Source organism: Polistes fuscatus, unplaced genomic scaffold, assembly GCF_010416935.1.
Source record: "Polistes fuscatus isolate 324 unplaced genomic scaffold, CU_Pfus_HIC Scaffold12, whole genome shotgun sequence".
NCBI classification, from domain to species: Eukaryota; Metazoa; Arthropoda; class Insecta; order Hymenoptera; family Vespidae; genus Polistes; species Polistes fuscatus.
The window spans coordinates 6,400,645-6,412,902 of NW_025113020.1; the positions used below are offsets into that span (position 1 = coordinate 6,400,645).

General features: G+C 25.8%; 2 protein-coding genes across 5 annotated transcripts; both read right to left on the reverse strand.

Annotated features, from left to right (window-relative positions):
* Positions 1 to 1,493: 1,493 nt before the first annotated feature.
* LOC122513301 (serine/threonine-protein kinase PRP4 homolog) lies at positions 1,494 to 8,590 on the reverse strand. Of its 2 annotated transcripts, XM_043629595.1 has the most exons (8): positions 8,300 to 8,590; positions 7,662 to 7,907; positions 7,257 to 7,398; positions 5,276 to 7,157; positions 5,096 to 5,154; positions 4,950 to 5,015; positions 4,644 to 4,762; positions 1,494 to 1,863 (listed from the first exon to the last, which is right to left on the reverse strand). In XM_043629595.1, exons 1-8 carry the CDS (start codon positions 8,315 to 8,317, stop codon positions 1,858 to 1,860), a joined length of 2,538 nt encoding a protein of 845 aa, XP_043485530.1. In that variant the 5' UTR covers positions 8,318 to 8,590; the 3' UTR covers positions 1,494 to 1,857. The 2 variants fall into 2 exon arrangements, with proteins under 2 accessions (XP_043485530.1, XP_043485529.1); XM_043629594.1 differs by lacking the exon at positions 1,494 to 1,863 and having other exon boundaries at positions 4,564 to 4,762.
* A 978-nt stretch (positions 8,591 to 9,568) lies between these two features.
* On the reverse strand, positions 9,569 to 12,058 carry LOC122513322 (major facilitator superfamily domain-containing protein 10). Of its 3 annotated transcripts, XM_043629641.1 has the most exons (9): positions 11,877 to 11,987; positions 11,458 to 11,783; positions 11,110 to 11,372; positions 10,926 to 11,023; positions 10,732 to 10,754; positions 10,348 to 10,568; positions 10,177 to 10,267; positions 9,935 to 10,072; positions 9,569 to 9,843 (listed from the first exon to the last, which is right to left on the reverse strand). In XM_043629641.1, the coding sequence occupies exons 2-9, from the start codon at positions 11,672 to 11,674 to the stop codon at positions 9,749 to 9,751; spliced, it is 1,146 nt and encodes a 381-aa protein (XP_043485576.1). In that variant the 5' UTR covers positions 11,675 to 11,783; positions 11,877 to 11,987; the 3' UTR covers positions 9,569 to 9,748. The 3 variants fall into 3 exon arrangements, with proteins under 3 accessions (XP_043485576.1, XP_043485575.1, XP_043485574.1); XM_043629640.1 differs by lacking the exon at positions 11,877 to 11,987 and adding an exon at positions 12,020 to 12,058 and having other exon boundaries at positions 10,732 to 11,023; XM_043629639.1 differs by having other exon boundaries at positions 10,732 to 11,023.
* Between the last annotated feature and the right edge of the window lie 200 nt (positions 12,059 to 12,258).

The following is a 12,258-nucleotide window of genomic DNA, read 5'->3' on the forward strand; positions in this document are numbered from 1 at the left end:
GTTATTCGATAATGAATTTTGTTTTAGGTAAAATTATTAATGTCGCTTTATCACATTATTAGATAATTTGTTCTCAACAGAAATGTATAATTCTGTTAGGACAATTTATAAATATATACATACGTATATATATATATATATATTTACAAGATATTTATTTATTATTGCAACTCCCAGAGTTGATCATTTTATATACACACACGCGCTAGATATATCATATAAATAAAATGTATTATGCGTTTAATTTCTTGACTGGAGTAATGCGATGTCACGCAGGGATTATTACTTTGGTAGAAAATATGTGAAAAAATATATTTTCCTAATATTTTTCTTCCTTTTCTTTTCTTTTTAGTTTCTTTTTTTCCCCTTCCGACAAATTAATTACAAATCAAGGCACGTATGTAGCAACGGTGAATAATAATATTAGTTGTTATCATTTAATATAAGTTTCCGCTGTTTAAAAAACTTTGATACTAAAGTTTCTTCTTTTAACTTAGCTATGACAACTTTGATATTAAAGTTTTTGCGAATGAAACCTCGAATAAATGTAATTCTCTTTTATTGAATTAAATTAACACTTACACCTTCATAGATACTATGAGGTACGCAACTCTCTTGCATATATTTAAATCATATTTTTTTTCTTAATTACACCACTACAATTATATTATATTATATATACACGTTTTAATATATATATATATGTATATATACATGTATATATATATATATATATATCGGTTTGTAAATTTCCACGCATTGGTAGCGTGTACGCATTCTTCCTGGCTATATTTTATATATTTTATTTGATATATTTAATATTTAATATTATTTATTGAATAATTATTAAACTAAGAAAATGCCAGTAAATATAATAATATTAATTACTCACGGTAATATATAAGTAATCAAATATTGCTACGTTAAATACTTTTTAAAAATTACTAACATTCCTAAAGAGTGTCATAAAAATATGTAAAAAAGTATAGTACTACTATATATATATAGCTAAAATATGAATATGAATATGAATTAATAATAATAATTATATTTTGCAGGTAGCTATTTTGATATATATATAGCATAATATTCATCAGTCGAATTTGAATATATCCACAGTATTAATTACTTAAAATGACGTACACAGTATTAATAATTTAATATCAGCTAAACCATGGTTTATCTTTCCTCTAAATAATAAGTTTATACGATGTCCTTAAGGATGTTCGATGGATATACATTAATACGATTTACAAAATATTCTACATATTTTTCATTTTTTTCTTTTTTTCTTATACGATTAACCAATTTTTAACTAATCAGTTTAATTGTTATATATGTGTGTATATATATATATATATACAGACGATATTATTTATATAATATTTTGCTACATCTTAATACATGTTTTAGGTGCATAAAGGGTGACTTTGGGATAATTAATGATCCTTGTTTATTAAATGAATGATCGATTTAAATTATGTACACGTAACTTCTCAACAGAAATAGTCATGATTTAATATTCATTATTTTTGTTGTTAAATCAAAAATCTAATAGCAAGGACTTAACAATAAATAACTAAATAAGAATTTAAACATTAAATGTGCAAATTATATATATTGTCTTTCATTAAATTAATAACACGACACACGGATTATCCTTAACTGTGTATTCGTATATGTGTGTGTTTGGTTTTTATAAGTATATTTGCAACTTGCTATATAGTTTTAACACGCCTAATATGCTTACATCTTCCTACGTTGACAAAAAGTGAGGGAAGATGGACATCGTCTCTCTTTCTCTCTTATTTTCTTCGCATAAATACTCAAGCAATCAGGTGCAAACGCGGATTAACTTTATTCCTAAACAAAAAAGAGATCACGTTTTATTTTCCTAACCGGAATATTGTACCTTTTTCAAAAACTTACTATATAAGAAATATATATAGAATTGATTTTAAGCACTTCTTTCTTTCTCTCTCATTCTCTCTTTCTTTCACTCTCTCTCTTTCTCTCTCTCATGCTTTCTTTATATGTGTGTGTGCTACTACTTTCTAACATATTTATAATCATCGAAAACTATTTAATCCAGACATATTATTTGCATCGGTGCAACAACTAATCAGACACAAGTCGTATCTTTAACTAATATTTAAAAGAGAATATACAAGATGTCAGAGGTTTTTTCAGTCAAACATTGTTATCATATATTATGCATGAAAATAAGAAAGTAATGTTGTATAAACATATATATTATTTTTAAGATTTTATTTTAAAAATTTATATTATTAAATTTTATTGTTTTAACATGCTCACACATATTCTTGATTTGAAAATACTTTCTACATTTCGATCAGTAGAATTCCATCGAAGAAACTGATATCGATTGGAATTTGTAACATCATCTCGAAATACTAAATACAATCAATTACAAATCAAAAAAATACAATCTTTGCTGAATTAATATAACAATTTGTAATTTAAATTATGACTTATATTTATATAACATATTTTTCTTATTTTCATGCATACAATACACAAACACTGTTCGACTAGAAAAAGCTTGGACACCCTTTGCAAATTTGTATTACTAACATTTTGTCGATAATGTATGTACATTATTTGTAGTGATATATTTTTAAACGTTTCTTTTTAATATTATTGTAAAGTACCTCTTATTATATTTAATTCGATAAATATATATCGTATAATTGTTGAATTTGTGTTGAGTTTAACATACTGATATATAGCCTGATTTTAAATGAGAATTTAAAGAAAATTCTATATTTTGAACATAAGTAATGTAATATCCTTAATAAGTTTTTAATTGATGAGATAAACTTGAAATTTTGTATACAAATAATATGTCTTTACAAAGGAAGCTATTAACTTTATATACAAGCTTTTTATAATATCATTTGGTACGTGTTGCGTGTTATTGTTAAAAATATTATTATGTATAAAGATAATACATGCACATTTCTTTGCAAAATATTTGATCATATGTATGATACATATACGTATATATATATATATGTGTATATATATATTTTTTTTTAAGTTAAAATTTTATTTCAAATATTTCAAATAAAATTTTAATATATATATATACAAAAATGTTATATTTAAATATTGTTTAAACAATCCTTATTTTTCTTTACTTTTTTTAAATACTATTTCAAAGAATAACTTGAAATAAAATAATGCATTATTAAAGATGCGGAACACATTTTAACTCAATATATATATATATATATATACGTAAATAAGTTATCAAAAATATCTATTAGATATTTTTTAAATATTTTAATAATGTTATCCCATATATTCTGTTTGTAAGACTTTTAAACTAAATTTATCCTTTATATGTATATATATAAATGTTGATAAATGAAATAATAAAAATATGACACGCAAAAAAAATGTTACAATATAGAGAATAGTATAAGCGATTGTAACATTTCAAGAATTTATATAAATTTTTACTAAGCTTTTGTATATTAAACTCATATATATATATATGTATATATAAGAACTATAAGAGAATTAAAAAATAAAATATAAACGAAATTTAAAAGTAAACATAATAATAATATACTATAAATACATTTAGAAAAAAAGTGACATCCAAATAATACAAGAAATATACAAGAATACAAGAAAAATAAAGAAGACAGCAAGATAAAACAGACCACCAAAATGACTTATATTAAAACCTGAATTTGCTTTTATCTTTTTCACACACTGCTTTAATCTTGTTTAATCCTTAAATTAAAGAAGAAATAAATATACATACATATATATATGCATATATATATATATATATATATTATGTGCATTGAATATAACAAAGCATTTTATCATAAAAAAAAAAAAGAAAAGAAACAATAATTCTATCTCTAATCAGTCAATGCTAAATATACTATATTAAAAAGAATAAACGACTTTTTAATGAAATTATTTATAATCATAGAACTCTTTGAATCATGCACCATCTGTTGCGATATTGAAACGTAAAGAAAACCACTGAAATATGAAAACTGCGTCAGAGTATTATTACTACTATTCATCCATATTACTTTCATGTGATACTCCAAATATTTCAAATAAAATTTTATTTAAATGTGGTGTAAATAATCCTTATTATTTTTTTTCTTTTTTTTTCCTATACTATTTCAAAGAATAAACTTGAAATAAAATAATGCATTATCACAGACAAGAAAAACATGTTTTAACTTAATATATACATATATACTTTTTAAAAAATATTTTTCTTTATTTCAGATATCAATGATCTTTTTTTTTTATTTATGATTTTTTCTTTGATGAGATTCATGAAAAAAAACATAATTAATTATGTTTTACACAATATATATATATATATATATATATGTATATATATGTATATAGTATTATTATTATTAATATTATTATTATTATTATTATAGTATTGTTATATTGGGCATATTGTTGTGCTAAGTTGCATTAAAATTAATCTCTTAAAAATTGTGTTGTTTTTCTTTTTTTTCTTCTTTCTTTTTTATAAAGTTAGGATGTGCTTAATATTTATACAATTAATTAATGATATAATACTACAAAATATTTTCAGGATTGTTATAAGTCAAATTAGTTTTGTGCTTTACCTTGCGATTCTGTCTTTTGGATGCCTTTCGTGAAACTTTTGTTTCTCTAGTGTCTTGAACTTGTTTGTTAAGACCTAATCTGAAGCGTACTGGCACTTTAGAGTCATGATTGCTTTCGTCTGTAAAATAAGCAAAATAAATATATATATTTACTGTAACTGGTGGTAAAAGTGAGCATGGAGTAATTCTACATAAAAAAATGTAATTAAATATAAGGCTTTATTTTGAAGAAAAATAAATTTGAAAATTTGTTGAAAAATTAATGAAATGCAGTATTATAGGAAAATTTATATAACATTTATTTACCTCCAGAATCATGTAATTCGGAAACAGATCTAACAACAGTAACTCGTCTGACATCTTTTTGATTGCCTATGAAGAATTAAAAGATTAAATTATAAATAACATTTTATACGAATTAGCATTCTTATCTTTAAAGTTTAGAAAATTACCTTTCTCATCATTTTTGATTACGTGCCTCTGATTTACTTTTGCATTGTTCTTTACAACACTGTAAAAAAATAATATATTTATATACATATTCGCATGCATGTTTATATATATATTATTAAATTTAAAATATACAAACTATAATTGAAAATATAATAATATAAAAAATAAAAGTAACTTACTCGTTAACAACTCCTTTGAAAGCCGATTGTACTAGCCTCGCTGATTGAATTGGCACAGACCTGTTTAATCGTTCAGCACGTCTTCTACTAAGTTCAGCTCGTAAATCACCTTCTTCATCTACAGCAGTATCTTCAACTGTAGCGTCAACCTCCTCAGTTTGTACTTCGGAAATATCTTTCCTTTTCTTACATTTTTTATCTTTTCCGATGCGTTCTGACAATGGCAATTCACTTTTCAATTTTCCAACTTGGTATATTTCTTTGTCACGTTTTTTCTTCTTCTTAGACGACTTCTCTTTTTCTGTTTTAGACGATTCGACGATTATACACGAGTTAATGGAACTACTGATAGGCATTGGGGAAGTATTTTCCATAATATCTTCCAAATCTTCGAATTCATAACTGGTATCCAAACACAAATCTCTATCTCTAACATTGTGATCGTCGTCTGTTAATTTATTTATTTTTTTAATGCTGACTGTAGTATGTGTCCTCTCTATTACTTCTGTCTTTTTATTCGCATTATTACTTAATTTAATTTTTTTATTAGCCAATAATGGATCTATCGGTCTTGTAGATTCAAATTTTTTTCTTCGCGCTTCCAAGATGGGATCATTTATCGTATTCTCAGTTGATTCTTTAATGTCACTCGAATCAACCTTTTCAGAATTCTCTTCTTTTTGTTTAATTTTTTCTCTATAAGATTCAGGAGATCTTCGTTTATGCATCGGTGGTGATTCTCGTACGTATATCGAATTTAAATTGTTCTCAGGGCTTATGGAACATGGTCCACGTTTTCTTGGTAATTCTTTTGGTGATACTTTAGGAGATTTCCTTCGTCTTGGTGAAAGGCGAGGAGAATTTCTGGGTGATGACCAAGGTGATCTTCTTGGTGATATTTTAGGAGGTGACATTCTACGGGGTGATCCTCTTCTAGGAGAAAACCCCGGTGAACGAGATCTAGGTGAGACTCTCTTTGACGTCGGAGACAATCGACGTGGCGAAATTGTTTTTGAACGTGATCTCGATTGAGGTGACAATCTCATCGGAGATCGCGATCGAGTATGTCTGGGTGATCTTGACGTTATTCTAGGAGAACGATTAGTTCTAGGAGGCGATCGTGAACGTGACAATATCCTTGGTGATCTAGATCTCAATAATTTAGGAGATCTAGAATGCGGAGATAATCTAGGTGATCTTATTCTTGGTGATAATTTTCTATGAGGAGATCTTCTAACTGGAGACTTATATTTGCTCGTTTCTCTTTGAGATTTTTTAACTTGTCTTAAAGAAGGTGGTGATCTACGAGGAGACCTTCTAGGAGATCTTTTTCTACTCCGAGACTTTGGTGACAAAGATCTTCGCTTTTGAGAATTTCCACTTGTCATATGTGGAGATGCCGATCTTTTTTCACATCTAACATTTATTGTTAAAGACGTAGCGTGATTATTACTTTCTTTTCTATTGCCATTGTCTTCATTCTTTTTTACTTCATGAATGACGTTTTTATCGAGGCTCGATTTATTATTTTTCTTTTGGGATTCTTTATCTTTCTTTTCAACTGGTACGTTTATTTCACGTTCCATTTCATCCATCAATCGTTCTAAACTATCTTCCTCCTCTGAATCGGCCATGAACAATACGTCGTCGTCATCATCATCGTCATTCTCATTGATCTCTTCTTTTTCTTCTTGTTTTCGTGATTCATCTACGACTTCTAACTCATTTTCTTTTTTCTGTTTAGTAGTAGCATTTTCATTTTCTACGCTACCAGTTTTAATAGATTCTTCTTTCAATGGAGCCAAATTATTTGTATGACTTTTGCGATCATCTTCTTCAGATCCGCTTCTGCTATCTTTGTAGCGATGAAACTTAGACTCTTCTAGATATATAATTAAAATTATTTTAATATTTTATACATCGATAAAAGAATTAACAATAGTTTTATATTTTATAAATAAGGAAAAAGAATATTATTTACCAGTTTCTTCCACTTCTGTACAAGTTTCAGTCTTTTCTACTTTCGCAGCAGAAGTTACTTCGACATTTTGTATCTCTGGATGTTCCTCCACAGGAACAATAGCTATGAGATTTGGATTTCGAGGGCTTTGATAATATATAATCTAAAAATGAAATGCAAACAACGATTGAATTAAAATTCTATCAATTTTATCATTAAATCTTTGCATTATAATAACATGTGAAACTGGTGATACATTTTACACTTAAATATGAAAAATATGGATCTAACTGGTAGTAAATTTTACTGGCCAAACAAAAGAAAAAGAAAATGTAGCATCGAATATAGTGTACAGCTCAATACGTTCAATTATAGTGCAGAAAATTTAATATTCGTAAACAATTTTTCATCAATGAATGAACTTACCCCATTTTGCCTTGGTTGTATTCTATTATGGAAATGGGGTCTTCTTGGTATCCTTTGCGGTTTATATGATGGTCGTGCAATTTGTGTTACTTGCGGTACAACATTATGTAATTGTGTTAAAGGTTGCTTTTTATTATGCGAATTATCTTTAGTCCCTAACGACTGAAGTGCAGCTAAACGTAAAGCATCTAAATCTTCTTCATCGTCGTCGCTTGTATGAAACTTATGTTGAGAAGCCAAAACCATCTGTAAATATTGTTGTACAATAGATTAAAACAAAAATTCTCTTATATTTAATTTTGCAATTATTTTAATGTGAATTATAAAAAGGTAAGAAAATAAAAATAAATTATATCATAATTTTGATTAATAATACAAATTTCAGAAGTTTGTCTACGAGATAATTTTTGTATATTCACGGTAAGGTTATTAGATGTACATATATTCATACATACATGTATATGCATACATATATATGCATATATATATAGAATATATATAGAATATATATAGAATATATATAGATATATATATAGAAATATACGTTAAACAAAGTTTTTATGACTTTTGTTAAAATAAATCTAACATTATTTAAAATGTTTATTTATTAGTTAATATTAGATCGATTAAAGATATACCTTTGGGCGATAATCCATTTTATGTTGAGCACAGACGTGAAAAAATTAATCGTGTACACAGTGATCACTAGACCGTTCACCGTTTATATCAATATAAATAGTATTGATATTACGGAAATGTATTTTATTTTGTGTATACTATTATTTATCACGCCACAACTACATAACTGGATTAAAATATGTAATATTATATTTCAAACACAAGCGTAAACCACTAAAACGATATTCCACGACTTCGTTACCCCACACTACATATAAATAAAAATGGTAAGAGTCGTCGTGAAATCAACGAGCACGGATTACATTCTACGTGGAATGGACCACGAATTCAAACACGTCTCTACAAAATAATCCTGACTTTCTGATAGGTCACTAACAATACTGCTTTCTGATTAGTCGATTATTCAATATGGCGTCCCGCCTATTTATTAGAACTTTCTAAAATTTTCAAGTATTAAATTATCAAGTATTAAGTTTAATAGAGTTTTTTGAATTGTTAACAAATAATTATTAATAATTTTTAATATTTTTTATTTTTTTTGTTGACCAATGAAATTAAATCATTCATATAAGAGTATCCAATGAGAATACAGAATTTCGTACCGGGAATTTTAAATCCTTGGATAAAATATTTTTATTGCTATCTACATTAATATTTTATTCTAATTAAATTTTTTTTTTTTTAATTTAAATAATAATGTAATAAATGAATTATGTAATAAAAAAATGTATATAAAAATATTGCAGAACTTTGTTTTGTCTGGTACGATAATTGTAACCTATACACATAAGTTGATAAACAAGTGCATACAAAACTTATTATATTAATAATTATAAATTTATATTATTCACAATATTATTGTTTAATAATGTAGATATATTTATTAAAATATAATTATTCTTCATACAATAAAGGACAAAATTATCTCATAATATAATTATATTATTTCTAATTAAATAGAAATGATTATATAAAATATTTCCTTTCTATAATGATTGTATTGCAAAGAATTTTGACAGAGTAAAAAATACTTGCATTAAAAAAGTGTACTTTGTACTCTTTGTTAAATATAATTATAATATATATAAAATTTAAATAAATTTGTATACTTGACAATATGCTTGACAATACAAGTATACAAAACTGATAATATTTACAAAATAATACTATTTAAAAAATACTTTTCATAATAAATATCTTATATACACTTTAAAACAATTTCTACAGATATATCTCTGTATAAAATTTTAAAATTGTATATGCATGTTTGTCTGAACATGAATCATAGAATGATTTAATAAAAATAACTTTAGTTATTAAAATTTCTTATCGTATAACAGTAAATAATACTTTTGGGCACTTTTGTGTGAACATTATTTGTAAATATAAAAATATATATATATATATAATATAAGTAAAAATATGTTGAACAATATGAATTCTTGTTATTATAAAGATTTCATAGTATGGAGTATTAGAGGTGGCAGTAAAAGAAAAACAGCTCCAATGAGGTACGTTGCAGTACTTCCAAAATACCAAAATCCTAAGTCATTATAGATATTAATAAAAAATACACAATACATATCATAACAAAGAAAAAAGAAGAAGAAATAATAAACAAAACTATAAGTTACCCGCAGAAGCTATAAGTGGTCCACCTGCACGTGCTAAAGCACCTAATGAGCGGAATATTCCAGTTATCGTACCTTTCTGATATTCTGGTCCTATTTTTGTCACTAATGTCATCATACAAGTGACGACCATAGCCGTTGCTAAAATATTACAAATTAACATGCATTATATAATATTTAAAAAATTTTAAAATAATCTTTTATATGAACCCATAAATTGTATTACAAATAACATATAAACTTACAAACAGCGAATAAAAATATTCCAAAATATAACATCATTGTATTCTTTGCTAAGCCGATAAATATAAAGGCTGGAATTATTAACCATAAACCCTATAAAGATATATCATAGATTAATATGTGGACGTTTATAACAATGTAGGTTTATTTGAATGTATATTAATTTTAATTACCAACTCAGCGACAGTTTTAGTTTTATGCGAAGGAACTTTTCTGACCCAACTTCCTTGCAAAATAGCCATAGTTAATCCAATACTGAGAAACATATATCCTTGTTGCATACTCGTAAATTTAAATACGTGATGAGTAAGGAATGTTAAGGTAAATTCTAATCCACTGTAGATGAACAAGTAGATAAAATATGTACGACCTAATACCTTTAAATCATGTCTCTCTAAAATAATATACTTTAATCATTATGGAAATTTATAAAATAAAAAAAGATTAAAATAAATTGTATAAAGAATTATTTAGAAAATAATTAAATATTTGTCACTGTGTTCTTAAAAAATAGTTACTGTTAATAATATACAAGAGCAAACTATCGTTTATCTTACCTTTATCGTTTAATCCAGATACACTAGTAAATTGGAAAAGATCTATCGGATTAATATAAACTACTGATTGGATTAATCCGCTTAAGACATTTTTAGCTCGAGATTTAACAGGTAAACTTTCTTTTAAATTATATACAACGTATAACAAATTACTTGCAGCAAGAAAAGAAGCGAATAAGGCAGGTACCACGTACCACGTTTCATTTCTATTGCCACTGGAAATCCATGCGAAAAATGCTCCTATCATAGGTCCAACGACAAATCCAATAGAAAATGCTATTCCCACAAGAGCCTAATAACATTATAATGAAAAAAAAATATAGATTATATATTTTTATATAGTATATGCATAGTTAACGCACTATATCTTTAACTTGCCATAGCTTTCCCTCTTTTATCGGAAGTTGTAACATCGGAAATAATAGCCATGGATAAACTTATATTTCCTTTAGTGATACCGCCAACAAATCTGGCCAATACAAATATGCCAAAATTTTTTGATATTGCCCATAATAAGTATGACAGTGTAATACCTGTTAAACACATTAACATTAATGGTTTCCGTCCATAAGTATCAGATAGTGCTCCTGTTATCGGTGAACTTATGAATTGTAAAAATGAGTACATAGAGCCTAGAAAACCTAAAGAGAAATAAAACATTATGTTATAGTTTTTACACTCTGTTAATATCAATTAATTTTACTTTTTACAAATATATTTATATACCTCCATAGAGCACAGTATCAACTTTGTCAGGAGCATTTAAGAATATACGTAAGCTTTCGATGTGGTGCGAAATCATAGAATACAGTCCTTTATTACTCAATATTTTGTAATGATCTAATAGAGCTGGTAATAAAGGTAATATCATAGTAAATGCTAATAAATCTAATAGTAAAGAAAAAAATACAACTTTTACAGTATTGTCTTTAACTTTATCCATGATGAATTTTTATTATTTTTTAAGTTAAATATGTGTCTCGATTTTTCATTCAGATCTTTGAAAAAAAGATTCTTCTTTATGTTATGTTCTACATAACATATTAATTTACCTAAAAAATATAAAAGTATGAATTAATATATATTATCTTTGATAGAATATCAAATCAATGCTATACCATATGTTAATAAAAGCAAAATCTTACATAAACTTATGCTAATAAATAATGAAATAATATTAAAAATACTTGAAGAATACGTATGTGGGTAATAAAACTACTTTTTAGAGTAAACATCGTAAAAGAAATCGTGTTAAATTTGTTTAAATTTAAAAGTGAAAGTTTTTAACCTATTTTATTCTGCGGGCTTTCATCTGTCAAATGATTTGATAATCGATAAGGTAGAGACTAAGCGTACCGTCGATAAAATAGAAAAAGAAATGTACTGTCGGTAATTCAGATGTTACCAACAGAGCTAGTAAGTATTTCCAGTCGATAAAACAGATTACTATTATATCTACATTATACAAAAATTTAAATGCTTTATTAAAATACTTAAATGTGTGTGTGTGTTGTTATTCTCGAACTT

Coding starts and splice junctions, on each gene's coding strand:
- LOC122513322 (XM_043629640.1), bottom strand. CDS start 11,674: ATGGATAAAGTTAAAGACAATACTGTAAAAGTTGTATTTTTTTCTTTA. Junction 10,569..10,731: donor ATCTGGATTAAACGATAAAG/GTAAGATAAACG, acceptor ATATTATTTTAG/AGAGACATGATTTAAAGGTA. Junction 10,073..10,176: donor AATATTTTTATTCGCTGTTT/GTAAGTTTATAT, acceptor GTAATATTTTAG/CAACGGCTATGGTCGTCACT.
- LOC122513301 (XM_043629594.1), bottom strand. Junction 7,399..7,661: donor TACAACCAAGGCAAAATGGG/GTAAGTTCATTC, acceptor TTTCATTTTTAG/ATTATATATTATCAAAGCCC. Junction 5,155..5,275: donor TTCAAAGGAGTTGTTAACGA/GTAAGTTACTTT, acceptor ATTTTTTTACAG/TGTTGTAAAGAACAATGCAA.